Here is a 19666-nt window from a genome sequence, read left to right on the forward strand (position 1 = left end):
AAATAGGGGTGACTAGAAAAGCAAGACTTCAGGGTGAGAAAAGGGCAGCAAGGAGAAGCATATAAAGCAAAGAACTTAACAAGACAATCTAGTCTCTTCAAAGAGTTCACAGTCCCTGAGTATGTGTAGCTGGCTTTTGTCCATGTGGCTTTGGGAGGCAAGGCAATACTGATTTAGAGAAAAGCAAGTATGTATAGCTTCCACATGCAAAAAAACACAAAAATGAAAATGAAAAGACAAGTCACCAAAAATATTAGCAAATCATGTATCTGATAAAGGACCGGTAACTGGAATAGATAAAAACTCTTCCAATTTAAATGGACAAATCACCCAGTTTGAAAATGGACAAAAAATTTAAATAGACATTTTGCCTAAAAAGATATACAAATGGCTAATGATCATATTAAAAGTGTTCACCATTATTAGTGATTAGAGAGCTGTAAATTACAATCATAATAAGATACCACTTTACACTCACTAGAATGGTTATAAGATTATATAACTAAATATATGTATATGTCTGACAATGGGATATAACCATATATATGATGACAATGTTGTCAGGTTGTGATAAAACTGGAACACTTATATATGGCTGATTTCTGGTGGGAATGGAAAGTGGTGCCACCACTTCTATATTCTACCTAAAAACAAAAACATATGTTCATACAGAGACTTCTGTGCGAACGTTCACAGCAATCCTATTCAAAGCAGCCTCTAACAGGAAGCCTTCTAAGTGTATATCAACTGGTGAATGAACAGAATGTGGCATATCCTCACAAGAGAATACTCTTCATCAAAAAAAGGAACAAACAATGATACGTACTACAACATGGATGTGCACCAAAAATTTAAGCTAAGAAGAGAAGCCAGATGCAAAACTATACATTATCTAATTCCACTTTTATGAAAGGCTCAGAAAAGCAAATCTATGGAGCCAGATGGTTTATTAGTGGTCACCTGGGAATGAAGGCAGCAGGGCATTAACGCAAATGGGAACGCGGGATCTTCTTGGGGCGATGGGACTGTTTAAAACTCAACAGAGGTGATGGCTGCACGGCAGTGAACATTTACTAACAATTATTGAATTAGATGCTTTACATATGCACAAAACTTATGCCTCAGTAAGGTTGTTTAAAAAAACCCACAAGAAGGACAAGGTTCCTCTTTTCTTTTACACTTTAGCCAAAAAATATGGTGAAAGTTCATTTGAAGATTCTTTAGTCCTTTATTTATTCACCAAGCATTTATAGAAAAATAAACAAGCCACCATGCTAAGTTTGAACAGCTGATGATTGGGCCTTTTCCAGTATCCCTAGGATTTGCCAGTGACCAGACTATTTATTAATCCATGGGCTTCTGAATCAGGGACACAACAGGCCTGGAACTGGCAGAGTGGGAGAGCTCAAGGACTGGCCCCGCCCTCCTTGGGGCCTCAGAAAGCACCAGTGGACTAGACGCTGCTCTACCAGGCTGCTGGCCACGGAGACACGGTTCATCCTGTCCTCCCGGGCGAGTCGCACCCAGCAGCCTGCCTGACCAGCAGCAGGTGCTCTGTCCCCCAACACCAGCTCTGGGATGCGATTCTAAAACCCACCTCACTCCCTAGTGATTCCCATAACATTAAGCAGCAAGTCCATTCATATGTACTAAAAGCTATAAAAATTTAATGTTAGAATAGAAGGCAGACTTGCCCAAGTTCTATGTGTGTTCTAAGTGTGTAAATTTTATTACATGTAAAGGCAGTTTTCTTGTCTGTAATTTCTTTTGTTACTTTAATGCTCTTTTGCAATGAGGAACATTAAAAATAATGGATGTAAACTTTAAAGAAATAGAAAACCCTGCAGGAAAGTAGGAAAAGGTTGAATTTTCTCCAACCAAGCCCCATGTATGTCTAAGAAATGAATTAATTTTCTTAAAGACAAAATGTTAAGGCACTGACATTGTACTTTATGTTCTTAGTTTTTTTATCTGAAAGCATGGTTCTGATGCTAAATTGCATGACAATGGTACACAGGCCTGTACATGCACCCTCTCTATGTACTATATACTTGACCCAAGCGGTTTTCCACAGTCAGAAGGCACTCCAAGCCCATATTCCATAAAGTCTATCTATCTGCATGGGGAGGATGTCAGGATGGGGAGGACTAATGAACGGAACATAAAATCAGTGAGGATGAATTTCTGAGCTGCCTGGTCTCTTCCTTTCTGCCTGACTATAATCACTTTTGGCACTTTCAAACTGCACTCTTCAAACCAGGATCTCAAAGCATCTTGCCAACAAATAGTAATCCTATTGTTCTCCCAGGAGGCAGACAAACAAAAAGCCCCACAAATCATATCTATGTAGGAAAGAAGAGAAAATTGAGCTTGAGAGAGTATTGGCTTTTCTTTCCTTAAGATTTTAATAACCAATTTACTTGGAAAACATATACTGAGCATTGATGCTTTGCAAGTCACAGATGCATCCTGAATGCTTTCAAACTGCGACTTTTATACCTTGAAAGAGCCCATTTTAAAGTTGTGACTCATTTATGGGCCTGAAAATGCTATATCTGTATGTATGAATCAGACCCTGGAAGTATTAGTTTACAAAGTATTGCATTACCATCAATCACAAGTTACAAATCCATTGATGAAATGCTCAGAGTTTTACTTAGCAACAGCCTGAACCTGAAGTGGTGAGAAATAATCTAATTCTTCAGTATACTGTGACAAACAAGGGGCCAGCAGGATGTTTCCCCAGCACCGCAATGCATGCTTTAGGACTATTTTCACAACTACTGAAGCAACTGAATCACAAGTAATGTGTTTCAACTTAAAGTGAATCAAAAGGAAACAAAGCATCTCTGATGTTCAGGGTTTGGACAAGAGTAAACCTCTATGTCAGCCTCCTAAAATATAAAATAAAATCATGGATGGTAAATCAAGAAAACTAGTGTTTGAAAGTGTAGCTGCTCATTTCATATTCTCCTACATTTGATCCCGTATAAATAATAAAAAATAAATAAAAGGAACAAATGAGACTTTCAGATCCCACCTACTTCTCCCTCCTTGCAAAAAATGGTTTCTATCCCATAAAAAAACACAAAAACAAACTAGAACTTCTTTACAATGAGAAACTTGAAAATTAGAATCCAGATTATTTAAGCATGCTAAACAATTTATCACATACTGAAACTTACAGCTCAGCTTTATTTCAAATCATGCTCTCCGAAGAAGAAGGCATAACGTATGATCTTAGAGTAACAGATTTGCTCCTAGCCACAAATGGTCACCACAACAATGCGGAGTCAATTCCCTAGATATAAACAACCACCGTTGTGTATTTGGTTGTATTGGTTCTCAGGAATAAGGGTATTCATCTTACCTTAGTATGCAGAAAATTGAGGTGATATTCAGTACCCATATTCAATAGAAAATGGAACCCCAAATCATATATCCTCCACAAATTGGGACTACAAAGATAGAAACCTGTGTAGTTACAAAATAGGATATTCTCATCTTTTCAAGCGTTTTCCTTACCAACTTCTTCGTAATACAGTACTGGTGTCAGAAGACCTAACCAATCCTTGTGTTAACAGCAGCTATTTTATATGAAAGGTATGATGAGTAAGGTTTTATTATGGGCTATGATTTGACTGTTGTACTTCACAATATTCTATGTTATAATAAAGTAAGTTTCAAGTGCATTTCAGAAATCACCTTCCAAGCAATCCCAAGAAGTGCTATGTCAAAGACTATTTGTGAGAGAGTTAAAATAATAGAGGAAGCCTGAGCTCGATTAACAGAATAAATACAATTTTAAGAAACTGAGTAGTACTTGCTAAACACAACTGAAATGCCATTCCTCAGGGTGTCTTCGATAATTAAAAAAAAATAAATACCAAGTTTATTTTCATCTATCAGTTTTTAGTGATGAAAAAATTTATTCTTAATCCACCTAAAATACAATTTACATGACTAAAGTCTATTCCAAACAAATTCCATTTGTTTCTTTCTCCAATTTTCCACTTTGAAAACAAGCAAACCATTCTTAAGTCAATTTTAGAAGAATTTTTCTCTTAACAAATGCATCCTAGTTAATGCATATTTAAATGCTCTTTGAGATAAAACAATGAGATAAATAGAAAGAGTAAGTTTATTTAGCCACTCATGTCATAACTAAATGAATCTTTTGGCAGTGGCAGCGGTAGTGCCCAGCATCTCTAACTTATTAGAGATGACTTGAACTGCTGTTTCTGTGCTTGGTAACTGTGCCACCGTGGTCCCCAGCCCCCTACCTTCCCCCTTCTTCTTCTCCATCCTAAATTTATCCCCACTTCCACATTAGGAAACTTGTAGGAAAAAAAAGACTATATTAAACAAAAAACTTTTTTTTAATTCCCAAACTGTGTAGAAAGCTACGATCTTTTTCTATCGCTGAAACTTCAATATTGACATATGTGTTTCCCAGAAGATATGCCAAATAAATGTCCCTTTCCCCTCTTGGATATTCCCAATGCACAGTCTTTTACAGGAAAAAAAGAAAGAAACAAAACAAAACACTTTTCTTTGTGTAACACAGCGCTGGCCCATGGTTTTGAATTCTGCCCCTTGCAAACAGCTACTAACCTTTTCCTGAATCAGGGTCCAGTAACACACACTTCGGGTTGAACATGCTCTCTTTACAGAACCAGTGAAACCTCAAAAGGTCCAAGTCTGGATGAGCTAATTTCCAATTTTCAGGACCTCAAGCTCTTGAATCCAGACTTCTTTTAAGACATAAAAGTTCCTTAAGTTTCTCCTGAAACACTTGATTAAATGCCTAGGCCTAAGTCCCCATGAACAGGAGATTCCTTAACAGCAAGCATGCGACACACTCCCCAGGCTGCTTTAAGGGAGGGTGCTCTTTCCAGGCCTGAAATCCCCCTCAACACAGGGACAGACTAGAACCAGAGAGAGAAAGGATACTGCACTCTGCTCAAGGGGCAGCCTCCTCCTGACAAATGAAGGCCACAGAAACAATGCCAAATACTTGCCATCCTGCTTCCTCCTATTATTCACAAAGAGAGACACAGACAGACAGACAGAGGCAGAGGGAGAGAGGAAGAGGTTTTATTACTTATGGGTAAATCAGAGGTCTATGATCTGCCAGGGAAAGGAATACCACCAGGAGGAAATGCCTCCTTCATTACAGGAGAACCTTTCCCAGAAACCCCTAAATGAGTTGTGCTCAGTAAAAGGCAAGGGATAGGTTTGCAAAACAAACTTCTCTAGAAAGCCATCTGCCTCTCTCTCCCTCTCTCTCTACCTCAAAAGCTCTCTTTAAAAATATTTTTAGACATACTAATTAATTAAGAAGAAACTTTCTATCAAGTGTGAATCCCTCTTTAATATCAAGAGAATGCTTGCTTGCATAGACCAGAGATGGATCTGGTGGGGTTCATTCAAATCCAAATCCAAATCTCAAACCAAAGAAATAAGAGCAGTGTTGTATGAAGTATTGCAAACTTCCCATCAGAGAAGGAGAGAGAGAGGGAGGGAGGGGAGGAGGGAGGGAAGTAAACTTCTAAGAAAGTATAAGAGGTAGGTGACATCATATTTAAAATCAACTTTATGAAAAACAAAGTAAAAATTTTTATATCTTTATATTTTACAAGTCACAATACGGAGATTATATGCAACAAAATGGAAAGTTTAATAAAAAAAAGTGGAAAATCTACAATCACAATGCAGGTTAATGATTTTCTTTACACATTTGTACAATTACCAAATGTTACCTTTGGAAGCAGAAGACTTATCTATCCGTATCATTTGCAATGAAGAATCAAAGGCAAGAAGAAGCTGGCTGACTGGCCAGAGGTCACTCAGCTTTTAAATTGTGCGTCTGGGACTGAACCCCAGCGCCATAGTCCCAAGTCTGGTCTTTCTTCCTTCCCCATCACCTCCCAGGTTTGTTCCCTTTTCTGTAACTGCTGGCTACACTCTCATTCTTGATAGGGAATGGGAAATTTTCACTTTGCCGTGTCTTCGATACAAAAACAGGAATGATATGTCACCTAACAATTTGAGCATGTGAAAATGTACACATACTTTGGGCTGCTAAGAAGGTTTGGCACAGCTTGCCTTAGGCTTTCTGTATTTAGTGACGATGGGTTATGACAGCTAAGATGAACTGTTTTCATAAAGAAAATAAAGGGCATGCACATAATTTTGAGGCTGTTTTATTTAATTGGCCCTTGGGAGGCAGATGCACTAGGGACCACCACTGAGATGTCCATGTTGTTAGACTGCGCTTTTACTCCCATTGTGACGGTGTTATGCATGACTTTTAATTAAGATGATCTCCATAAACTAAACAGGTATATCAATTAAAATTTTCCACATTTATTCTTCAAACTTCATAGGTACATCTGCTTCTGAAAACAGCATAAGCCTCCAAATACCATGATTGCTAGGAAACAAAGCATTACCATAAGGAGTCCACCTTTTTTTAAAGGAAAAGTTTATTCATTCAAATGCCATAGTTATGTAGAGAAGTGCTAAAAAAAAGGGGGGGGTTCAGATACATAATATGAAAAACTAGGCACAACAGAATTTCTGATAAAAGCAGGCAGAGTCAGCAAACACACTGACCTCAGTTCTCTCCATAAAAGGGAACTAGTCATTTTAAAACAAACAAAAACAAAAAAACAAATGAAAAGTGTAAATCTATTAGTGAGGCAGGAAAAGTTAGCATAGGGAACACAGGCTCCAGGTCCTACCCCTCCCCTTCTAGGTTAGAACACTTGGGATGTGACTTGTGGCTAGACACCTATCCCCTCACTGTGCTCCTCCAAACTGCTGGGGGTAAAAAGAATAGTGAGACAAACACAAACCAGTCTCAGCCGGATTGGCCTACTTCACAGTGTTGAGCCGTTCCGCCCTCCGGATCACCATGCCTCCATCAGGAGAGGAGAGGCTGGGGTGAGCTGCCTCTTCAACACCCCCCCCCACCGCCCCCGCCCCAATGGGACAGACCATGAACCTCCCCCATTCCCACTCCCCTTTCCCATAGCTGACAAAAGCCTCCACCCAGACCCCATCAATGTGACTCACTTCCTGAGTTTGCCCACGTTCCCCTCCTCCTTGAGTGGGGACTGTCACTTTAATAAATTGGCTGTGCTTTGCTGAATCTGTGTCTCCTCTGGAATCCTTTCTTGCGTCGTGACAAGAACCTGGACACAGCCACTGGGCTGAGGCCTCCCGGTGAGCCCTCAGGCATCACAAGGATAACAAGATTGCCTGACAAGCCAATAGTAAAGAAGGGGGAAAACCAACTGCCAACTGATCACTGACTTACCTAACTCAAACAAGGAGAAATCTACACCAGCAGTAGTGAAAAAAATCAAGAAGCAACCACATGTCCACTAAGAACAAACACCCCTCAACCCCAAAGACTCGGGAACTCTAGGCACCAGCACCCCTGCAAGTGGAGACAATGACAGAGCTTTAAATGTGAGGACAGGTTCAAATATTGCACAGGAGCAGGTAGACACCTAGTTTTCCTCTGGTAATGCCTTTTGCCAACCTGCAGAAATCTGGAAGTTTATTGTCTGGAGTGAGTAAAACACAAGGTCTGAGGGCCAACTACAAGGCATCAAACACTGCAAAGAACAGGCCTACTGAGTTGCAAATAGAAATACAAATAAATGTTTACACATTAACTGCTGAGACTTTTTTTGCCCTTTCAATTCACAGACTGTCATCCAGGCTTCTACTATCGTGGCAGGACAGTAAAAAAGGCTTCCCATGGACTAGTTGAATTGTTCAGAAAATATGTAAAGATACCGAAATCAGTGTTCCATGCCCCATACTCAAATCATCCTTTAGTGAAGCCCACAGTGACAAGTTCCAGATTTGTATCGAGAATATCCAGTCGGCTCTTTGGTAACTCATTTAGGAGTATGAGCAAATAGTCAAAGCTATCTAAATACTTAAGAAAACCTTCTAAAATAGAAGTCAAAACAAACATACAGAAAGCGAACCTTTGGGGAAACAAAATATATACAAAGAGAAAAAATTAACTATGATTAACACCTCCAGAGAAATAAAATAGTGCATCTGTGAAAGGAAAGCAGGGGGCAGCTTTTTAAAATAGGGCATTCAGGGATCAAAAGTAAGACACTGAAAAATAATACATAGTAAAGAAGAAATAAATTCCCCACAGAAAAGATAAATTTAAGGTTATCTCTCACCTATAGGGCAAAAACAGAGATGGAAAACAATGCAGAAAAAGGAGAAAATTAAAGATTTAATATTGGAGGGCCAAAATCTACATGCCAAAATACAGGAACAAAAAGTATTAAATAATTCAATAAATTTTCCAGGAACTGAAGGGCAATTACAAGATTGAACAGGCCCACTAAATCCCCAGTATACTGGATTAAAATGGATTCATACAAAGATACATCCTTGTGTGATTTTAGAGAATCAGTCCTGAAAGATTCCAGGATAGGAGAAATCAAAAATGAGAAGAACCTAAGATTGTTGGACCCTGGACACCAGAGGGAAATGATGTCATCAATATCCCGAGGGAAAGTAATCTCTAATCTAGAGTTTTACACCCAACCCTTTGTAAATCCAATTTACAAAGATGTAAAGATGCTTACATCTTTAAGCATCAGAGAAGAATAAAGTCTTGCCATAAATGTCTCAAAAACAGTATCTCTTACTCCTACCTTTTCTTAGAAGCTACTGTAAGATGGATTCTGCCAAAACAATAAATGAAGAAAGAGGGAGAAGCAGGGTGAAAAAAAAAAGGCTTTTCAACATAAAAAGGCAAAGGAAATCCCCAACATTAAGGAGAAGCAGGTTAAAAAGTCCCAAGAAACATTTGCTCAAGGTTAAATTGATAGGCTGCCCAATATACATGAACCTAGCATAAGAATATTTAGATGAAGTAGGAGAATTTAGAGATGACAGCGTAAAATATAGAAAAGCTAAGCAAATAAAAAATAATAAAACTTAGCAAATAAAATGAGGCAATTATTAATTCCAGGGAAAAATATAAAGATGCAGGAAAGGCAAAATGATTATAATAGACTATATTGTTCAACTACAAATGCAGTTCACATAGTCGCAATAATATAAACATGGAATATTGGTTATTACTGTTTGTATAACTTACTGGGAAGATAGAAATTACTTTTTGGGGGAGTAGAATCATAAAGGGGTGTGTACATGTCAGTAAAAGAAAACTAAAACCCCAACTTCCATAAAAATGTAAGTGAAAAATCTAGATGTAGCAATATAAGCAATATCATTTAGAAATATGAAAAGCAATCACCAAAGAAATGGCTAAAAATATTTAAAGTGATTACTTCTGGAAAGTAGAAATGGGGAAGGGGTGTTGTGGGTTTGCTCTTTTTGCAACAATTCTCATAGAGATATTTTTCTTTATTAAAGTGTGTATGTGTGTGTATAAGACTAGGATTTTCAAAAACTAAATTAAAAAAAATTTGTTACTACAGAGACCAGCATCCTCATATTTTAGAGTGCTCCACATTTTAAAATAATTCCTGTCTATTGCTAATTTCAACTTGACTTTTTTTAACCAAGGTCACCCTCAGGACAGAGTTCCTCCCACTTATGTAACGAATCTATTTTTGTTTGTTAAGCAGCAAGGTTAACATCATTGATGCTATGACTGATTAGTTCAGACTCACTGAGCAGCTCACCGAGAATGTGTGTCTAGTTCTAGAACACCACAAGTCTTCAGACACAAAACAAACACATACTGCTACTTCTCACTAACTGTTGAGAGTTCAAGAAAACTAAACATTATACTTACAGGCTCCTTATTAGTAATCACATAAACACTATTACAGATAGGCACTACAATCCACGAACCACTTTGAGATACTCCCTTAAGTCCAGACAGCTTGCACTACCACTTTTCCCTCAGGTCTCTGTCTCAGCAGCAATCAATGCTAGAACCAATGAAGCACCAAAATGACTTGGTATAACCATTCAACAAATATTTCTGATAGAAGTCTCCTACTCAATTGGTAGTTCTCCAAACTTTGACACAGATTATAAAGGCATCTGTCTATTGAAAACTGATCAAATCTTTTAAAAAATACATAATCATCAGGCATTGCTGTACGCAAAAATCTTAAGAAAAGTTTTGTCACATTCATTTAAAAGAAGCCCATCGGAGAATCCAAAATTTTCAAGAGTGAGTCGCTATGGGCCTCTAAGCAAAAATGTGTTCTTTCTCCCACTTTCAAGGACACCATATGGCAAATTATGTTCTCAGGAAAAGAAACAAACTTACCTTTCACAAGCTCGGACAGTCCATGCGGCAATTATCCATAATGAAATACTAAAAACCAAGAGTACAGTTCCTGGGCATATAGTCATTAAAGTCTTCATAACAAAACGCGTATTGAAGTTTATCTTATTAAGTGCTCCAATGCTTCTAGAGGAGGCATCAGTGAAAAGTTTGCTATGTAAAAGCATGACTCTGGCAATCAGATAGAGTCTTAAGAACATTGGTATAGATAAAATAATATCCACATCAGCGGTGGTTGTGGATGGGGCATAGGAGAAGGCAAGCCGGGCCGTCCATGTGAACGTATAATTCCCAGGTATGGGATGAATAGCACACACCAGTATTTCCAAGCAGATGAAGAAAATACGCTCATAAGTCATGGCTATTCTCCAGTCATCTGCTCCATTGTCCACCATGAACAACTGAAAAAATAAAGTAGAAAATCAGCTTCAGTATGGCATGAATGGTCCACAAGTGTTAGTGCAGATTTCAAAAATACATAACAGATGACTTTTAGCAATCATGGCGAGCTAGAGGTTATAACATTAAATGCTAGCCAGGTACACTATTTTTAGAAAATGCTATTGGCACAAAGGGAGAATTTCATTTTGTGAAAATTAAAATTAAAAACTTGGTACACAGGAGCTGAAATTATTTTGGAATCCATGCTCCTGGACAATCATGCAAGTAACATCATTTTTAAAAAAGGGGGCTTGAGCCTATCAGTAAAGTACCCCCCTCGATGAAGTCAGATGAACTTGCCTATGACAGATTGTTCTCCTCTTTAAGGGTTTGGATCTAAACCCTTACACGACTCTAACTCCATTTTCAGTGAAATCTATTTACGGTGTCTCTGCAATCAGTTATACCCTATAATGCAACTACACTTGAGCGTTCTTACAGGAAATCTTATTCTTGGCCTCAGAGAGAGAATCACAACAGACCACAGACGAATGTGGCAGAAACATTTCTTCCAGCATCCTCACACTGCTGTATTTTCTTCTGCTCCCCCTTCGCCTTCCTTGGATTACCTGTTTTCTTTCTCTTTGTCTCTCTCTCTCTCTCTCTCTCTCTTTCTTCCTTCTTTTCTTTCTTTCTTTCCCTTTCTTTCTTTCTTTCTTTCTTTCTTTCTTTCTTTCTTTCTTTCTTTCTTTCTTTCTTTCATAAAGGTTCCTTTTTCCTATTTCTGTCATTCCTCACAAGGAAAGAAAACAAAAAGAAAAGAAAGAAAAAGGAGATGGATTGATAGTTGGGTAGATAGGTACTGTGTTTTGCCATGTATAATTCCCAAAGTTTTGCGGGAAAAATCAGGATGTGCATTATACAAAGTAGTACCTGAAGTGCCTTGTATCTATTCTTGTGTTTTGTAATTATTGGCTACATGAAATTTCTTGGACCATACTATGTTCAAAAATAAATGCTAAAACTCCTTTATAATATAAAAAAAGTACTTAAATATAAATAAATAAAAAACTGAATTAAAAAATTAAAACAAAAGATTTTTTTTTCCTGAAAATTTGGGCCAAAAATGTAGGCGTGCATTATATACGGCAAAACAGATAGAGAAGAGGGAGGGAGAGAGAGGAAGAAAGAAGGAGACAGAAAAGAATATTTTCTGTCTTCCCTGGCTTTTCAGTAAACAAGTCCACCATGTTCTGGGAGTCCATAAACAACCAGAAGCATTTGAAAATGTGTGGTGACATTTCTGACTGCCACAATGACTTGTGGGGGCTACTGGCATTTAGAGCCAGGAAGCCAAGGGTGCCAACCATGCTGCAGTTCTGGGAGTCCCACGCACAAGAAAGACCTGTTTGCCCAGAATGCCAGTCGCGCTCCCCCACTAAGAAAGATGACATATTCTTTGCCTTCTGGTAAGTAGCCAACTTAAATAGAAAGCATGAGATGAAAGCAAGTAGAATAAGAACTGAGCATTCTCAGGGAATTAAATCATAATGGTTGGCAGAACAGGGTTCCCCTATGGTAGGATTCTAGGTAGTCTGCTCTTCTAGAGTCGGGAAAGTAACTTCCCCACCATTTTAGATGATTACAAATTCCCATTCTAGTTGAATTTTCCTACAGTTCATAGTTTCCTCTCATGCTGTTATTCACACACTGCCATCAGTATTACTTTGCAAGGACAGGGATTCGAAGACAAAATTGCTACTCTTTTCTGGCATCTCAGGAAGACGGAAAACTAGCAGAATCTCTCAGAAACACAGCAAAATTTTACATATTAAGTTATGACAACATAATGGTGTTAGGTATGCTTTCAACATAACTTGTCATCTAAGGACCTTAAAGTGTTCGACAGATGCTAATAGGTAATAAAAGTCATACTTTTCTGGTTTTTAGTAAAGAAATAGATAATAAATAAAGTGGCCCAAGCTGATTATAGAAATATTCTTTTTTCAGTCTCACCATTTTGAATATCCTGTTGGCATAAAGGATTTCAATAACATATACAAAAGACTGTATAGCTGTAATGGCAGAATCCTTTAAATTTTATTTCAATGAATATTTACTGAGGACTGTATAACTCTGAAGAAATGTGACTCCAAATCTCTTTAAGACATTTATATCCAAAAGAATGTGTCCCTCAAACTAGTTCCTTTAAGAGGCTATATATACATCCCAAACTGTGCTCTCAGGGCCTGTTACAAGTCACATAGGAAGTATTGTTATTTAAATCTACATTTCCATTTCTACTGGAAATGGTATTACCCAGTTTGTCTACTTTCTTCACCAAACTTGGTTCTGAATGACTTGGCAAAAATCAACTCCTCTCCCAAAGGAGAAAGGATCAGTAACACTCCAGATAATTGAAAGCTGCGCCTCAGATTCTGAGCACAGTCCCAAGGCAGGTTTCCCAACAGCACTGCGGGCCAGGGCAACAGAAACACAGAGTAAGTACTTTCCCAGGTAACTGGCAAAGAAATGACGATTTAGATGTAGAATCCTGATCTATTGCTTAAAAATAGTCTCCTTCCATCCCTCACAGCACACTGCTCCTCTGGCCTCACTCTGCTCTCTTTCCAGGGCCCCTATCATTCTCCCTTCTGCTCACTTCCCTAACCAGGCAGGTTCCCTCTCCTCAGTCCCATCACTTCAACTCTTGGCTCGCTGGCCTTCTTGGCGGCCCCCTCTACCCCTGCACCTTCTGGTGGGCCGGCCCAGGTGACCCCCACGCTGGGACCTGATGTCCAGGCTGCCTCAGGTGGACTGGGGCTGGCACATGCCCATGTGTCAGGCACAGCTGAACCCTCGTCATCACCTGTGACCTTTCCCTGTCCTCCACAGCATCTGCTCCAACTAATCATCTTTCTCAAGGGCCATCTTTGTTCCTCATTCTCTCAGGACACTTTCTCCCCAAGATCAGAAATAGTCTTTATTTCATACTTAAGCTACAAATTTACCTACATCTCACCCTTTTCTCCTTATTTCCCTTCTCTTTTGCTCTACCTTAAGCAACGTTACACCAAAATCTAATTCTCCTATAATGAGGGACTATTTTTTTTGTTTGTTTTTCAATTATAGTCGACATTCAATATTTTTTCGGTATTAGCTGCAGAGGCCCAACATGGTTAGAAAATCATGTACCTTACAGGGTGGTCCCCTCCAATATTTTACATACCCACCTGGCCCCACACAGAGTTATTACAGTTTTTTTTTACTGTATTCCCTATGCTGTAATTGACATCTTTGTGACTATTCTGTAACTACCAATTAGTACTTCGTAGTCCCTTCATCTTTTTCACCCAGCTCCACAACGCCCCTTCTCTCTGACAACCATCGATCTGTTCTGTGTATCTATGAGCTGTTTCTATTTTGTTTGTTTAGTTTCTGTCTTCCTCTTCCTCTCAGCCGACTACACAAGCCAGTTCATCTCTACCGTTCACTAAAAACAGAGGATCATGAACCAACAAGAACCCCCACTGGCTCCACGTCTGGCCAAGGTGGTTTTCATTTTCTGAACTCTCTTTCATCCCCCAACGCCGTGATGGAGCTTTTGCTCCCCTCACTCCACCTGCACTACTCTTACAGAGGTCGTTAAAAGATACCTTAATTATGAAATCACTCCTTCCAGTTTAATTTTTATCTCACTTGATCTGACATTAATCACTTCTTCCTTCCTAAAAAAGATCTCTTCTTTTGGGTTGTGTGACATATTGCTTCTTTCATCCGCTGCCACTCTGAGGGATCCATCTCGGTTTCCCTAAAAACCACCTTCCCCTCCCCAACTAAGCATCCCTGCTCTGCTGAGGTCAGTCTCCGACTCTTCCCTCACTCCCTACTTTCCTGAGTGATATCTCTTCCTGCCTTCCGTCTCCACTATCACATTCCTCCTACTGGAAGCTATCCTCCATCCTCTAAGGACCTTTTCTCAAATGTAAATTATGTAATTCCATTGCTGTCAAGATTAAAACCATTTGAAGGCTCCCATTCCACAATCCAGTCATGCCTCACTGCCTATTACTCCCCTTACATTTCCCTCTGGTTGCAGATTCTGGAACACACCACCCTAATCATGCTTTGATATGTTTGTCCACACAGTCCAATGGACTAGAACATCTTTCTACCTAGCAAATTTGTCTTCCTTTAAAACAAAAGCCCACAGTCACCTCCATTAGGACACTGTCCATACCGCAGCCAAATCTGAAAACTCCCTCCTTTGTTCTACCAAGGTCCCTGTATGTGCCCCTTACAGATGCTGTCACAGAAGACAGTAAGGACTTCTTTGTAAGTCTGTCACCCCGGTTGGCTGTGAGCCTCTTTGGGTACAGGAACCATGTCTACCTAGTAGAGGTAAATGCTTGTTAAATGAACTGCCTTGATATTTCTCATTTAATATTTACCCCCTAATTACTGGATGGGTCCTAATGTTAATTAAATATGCTCATGGAATAAAAGAATGCCAATGCATAACACAAGTGAAATAAATCTATGACAATTTCAAATTTGTAGGGAACACATCCTACTAAATGCTAAGTCACCGCAGCAGCATAATTTTGCAATTGCACAGGAAGTCCAGATAACATTCTTCTTCAGTACCTTCCCTGGAAAAATTTTCTACTATATACCTGCTTTATACTATCAGGGATTTAAATCAGCACCTGAAATAATTTTACTTTTGGTTTTGTTTTACTGCAGTATACACATATTTTAATGCTAATATTAATGGAGAAATATTTCTTCTATTCTCCACATAATCCCCATTCTTAATTGCCACTTATTCCTTTGTTTATTCATTAATTTACTAAATATCCAGTGTCCTGAATAGCCACTATGTGGCAGGCACTGTGCTATGTACTTGGCATACAACAGGATTTACAGCCAAGGAATGGTTGACCTCATGGAACTAACTTTCACCAGGAGGGAAGGCAAAGTCAAGAAAGCAGACCTAAAGTAATTTAATAAAGTAATTATGTCTGTGGACACGTCTATGAAGGAGACAACAAAAGATGAAATAGAGAACAATAAATTAGAGGTGACAGCAGGTGTGGTCATCAGAGAAAACACCTGCAGAAGTACCATTCAAGATGAGACCTGGACAAGTCTCGTGAGAAGAGCCAGCTATATGTAGAGCCAGAAGAAGAACACTTTAGGCAGAGAGCTAGCACATATAAAGGTCATGGGCATTATAAAAGCTCACATGCTAAGGAAATTTTTTAAAAAATACTAGAGTTTTTGAAACTTAATGATCAAAGGTTAGAGTGAAGTAGATGGGTCTGAAGAGACAAACAGAAAAGGTGTTCAGGACCTTGTTGGCAATGGTTGGCAATGGTTGGCAATGGTATCAAGACTGGATTTCATGACTTGGCCACATGGCTCAGTTGGCTGGAGTGTTGTTTTGTGCACTGAAAGGTTGACAGTTCAATTCTTGGTCAGGGCACATGCCTGGGTTGTGTGTTCGATCCCTGGTTGAGGCGTGTATGGGAGGCAACTGATCAATGTTTCTCTCACATTGATATTTCTCCCTCTCTCTCCCCACCCCCTTCCTCTCCCTAAAAAAAAAATCAAAGGAAACATGTACTTGGTGAAAATAAAAAACAAAACAAAACAGGATTTCATTCCACATGCTGCAGTAAGCCACTGAAGAACATTAGGCAGAGAAATCACGTCATCTGATTTATAGTTCACAGGTCTCATCCTTACTGCTATAAGTAAACCAGAGTACACAAGATAAGCTAGGAAGTTTCATTGCATCTGATTGGTTGTAGTTAGTATCCTCACGACCTGGACCAGAGGGTGGGAGTTGCCATAGAAATGGAAATAATGGATGCAGTAGAGATACAGTTTGGAGGTCTTGCTACAACTTTCTGAGGGGCTGAATGTGAAAGTGATTAAATAAGGAGAAGAACCATATATAGCTGACTTTCTACTCCAAAAAACACAGTGGATGGCTGTGCCATTTCCTGAGTGCAATGAGTTGGTGGTGGGGGAGGAGTGGGGAGAGAGGAAAGCAAAGGCGCCATTTTGGCCTCTGTCATCTGAGTATAGATGCTAAGTAGGCAGCAGTATATATAAGCACTGAGAGGAGGAGTCTGAACTACTGAGGTAAATTTGGAAGGCATCAGTATTTAGTTAGTTTTATGAGATCCAAAGAAAAAGTGGACAAGGCCTGAGGAAACCCAAATGTGGAACGCTGCTGGAAAGTCAAGGCACTCTGGAATAGGAAGAAGAGAAAGTGTTGTCCTGAGTCAAGGGTGAGGGCTGTCAATTCAAACTGTAAGCCAATATTTACTATATTTAGAGGTATTTTATATAGAAAATGAAAACACTTTAAACATCAAAGTTATTCAAAACTTATTCGAAGTCATGTATTAAAAGATAACTATAAAAATATTCCCATTATATTCTATATGATCAATATATATGATATGCTTTAAGTTCATGGGGATAGGGTAGAATAATCAGAATGGCAGACATTATCACATCTCTATGTTCATTTTTCACTTTGATATTGCTAGGAAAGATTTTAGGGTAAAAGCATGACAGTTTGTTTAATCCACTTTAATTCTAGAGCTACGGTTATGGTCTTTGCAAAAGGACTACAGTAACTTGCAGGCATAACACAGAATATGCCCGCAGAATACGGAGGTCTGTCCAGAAAGTATCCATCTATGCACTATGAAAAATAGAGACATTCAAGAAGATACAAGATACAAGAAATATTGTACACAGGTCAATGACACCTCAATCCCCCTCAAAGCAGGCATGTTGGGACCTCACACAGCTCTCCCAATTACCATCAGCCACCCCATCGTATTTTCCTGAATCTCTTCGATGGTCTGAAATCTCTTCCCTTTCAAAGGTGATTTTAGTTTTGGGAAAGGCCAGAAGTTGTAGGGCACCAAACCTGGGCTGTACTGGGGCTGAGTCACCTGGGGCTGAGTTTCTTTTTCACAAAAAAATCTGCATGAGACCTGGTGCATGAGAGGGTGCACTGTTGTGATGAAGCTACCAATCACCAGCTGTCCCTAGCTTCAGCCTTCTGAATCACTGGAACAGTTTCTGTGGAGGAATGCTCAAGCTTAACATGAAATTTAATGCAGATTCTTTGCTCTACTCAGTCATTTTCAATGGAATGGCCACACAGTACACCTGCTCACTCAACGGCATCTAGTACACTGACTAGTACAGTGAAGTCATCATTGTTCATGCATGTGCATTCCAGTCCAATCTCCTTTGCTGCCAGGTTACATCAATGTCACCCAAAACACTCTCATTATATTAATAATAGATGGACTTTTTCTGGACAGACCTCGTATATCCCATCGAAACTTGAACTTCCCAGTGCAACTGTTTTATACTGGTTCAGATGCCCAAAACATATTTTAGCTCATTGTCCGAGATGAAAGGCAGTGAGAGTCATCAGCAGGAAGAGGGTCTGGACTTCAGTGGGAGAGTACTGCCACGTGGTCAGGTCACCTGCTGCTGTGGGAACCTCTGCTCAACCAGTCTGGTAGAGTGAAGAGCTCAGTGGCAGAAGCCTAAGGTGTCTTCTGCATGTGCTTTTCCTCCTCAATGAGGTTGCAAACTATCTGGCATACCGGTGGCCAATAGACATATGAAAAGATGCTCAGTGTCACAAATCACCAGAGAAATGTAAATTAAAACCATAATGAAGTGTCTCCTCACACCAGTCATAATGGCTATCATCAACAAACAACAAATATTAGCAAGAATGTGGAGAAAAGGGACCCCTTGTCCACTGTAAGTAAGGCTGCATATTGGTGCAGCCACTATGGAAGAATATGGAGTTTGCTCCAAAAATTAAAAATAGAACTACCTTATGACCCAGCCATTCCACTTAGGGCTGTTTATGCAAAGAAACACAAAACACTAATTTGAAAAGATATATGCACCCATATATTTCTTGCAACATTATTTACAATTGTGAAGATATAGAAACAACCTAACAGCCTATCAAGGATAAAAAAGATGTGGTACATATATATATACAATGGAATATTACTCAGCCATAAAAAAAGAATGAATTCTTACAATTTGTGACAACATGGATGGACCTAGAGGGTATTTTGATAAGTGAAATAATTCAGAGAGAGAAAGACAAATACCATATGATTTCACTTATATGTGGAATCTAAAGAACAAAATGAATAAACAAAATAGAAACACACTCATAGATGCAGAGAATAATCTGGGAGAACAGATGGGAGATTTAGGGGAATGGGTGAAAAAGATGAAGGGATTAAGAAGTACAAATTGGCAGTTACAAAAAGTCACAGGATGTAAAGTGCAGCATAGGGAATATAGTCAATAATATTATAATAATTGTGTACGGTGCCAGATGGGCACTAGACCTATCAGAGGATCATTTCATAAACTATACAAATGTCTAACCATTATGCTGTACACTTGTAACTAATATAAAATAATATTGAAAGTAAACTGTAATTAAAAATAAAACAAAAAATACATAGTAAATATAATAATTATAGTCATGCATTGATTAAGAAAGTAACTCTAAGTAGAATAGCCAAGTAAACTCCAAAAAAGAAAACAGACTAATAAGGAAGAAATTATTAAACAAATTAATAATTGAAACTATGTGATACTGGCATATAAAATAACTGAGATGCCAGAGCAGAAAGTCCAATATAGACCAAATACCCTGGGAATTTCATAGTATTATAAAGGTAGACAATCAAATCAGTGGGGAAAATACAGTTTATTGACAAATAACTTGGGGACAACTAAGTAGCCATCTGGAAAAACATAGAGTGGAAGTCATGTCTCATTCCAATATATCACAAAAAATTCTAGGTCAATGAAAGATTTAGATATAAAAGTGAAAAAAAAACAGCACATTAAGAGAAATTGTGTAAGAATTATATAAGTTTACAA

At 38.8% G+C, this 19666-nt stretch overlaps 1 protein-coding gene across 3 annotated transcripts in view; it reads right to left on the reverse strand.

Moving 5' to 3' along the window:
* The window catches only part of KCNN2 (potassium calcium-activated channel subfamily N member 2), a 141694-nt gene that overhangs the window by 82867 nt on the left and 39161 nt on the right, over positions 1 to 19666 (reverse strand). For all 3 annotated transcript variants that reach the window (XM_054589952.1, XM_054589954.1, XM_054589953.1), the window contains one exon: positions 10301 to 10719. In XM_054589952.1, the coding sequence (XP_054445927.1) occupies positions 10301 to 10719 (419 nt within the window). The remainder of the gene's footprint in view (positions 1 to 10300; positions 10720 to 19666) is intronic.

This window comes from Pteronotus mesoamericanus, unplaced genomic scaffold (assembly GCF_021234165.1).
Source record: "Pteronotus mesoamericanus isolate MK-2021 breed Mesoamerican mustached bat unplaced genomic scaffold, CSHL_Meso_final scaffold_167, whole genome shotgun sequence".
In the NCBI taxonomy this organism is placed as follows: Eukaryota; Metazoa; Chordata; class Mammalia; order Chiroptera; family Mormoopidae; genus Pteronotus; species Pteronotus mesoamericanus.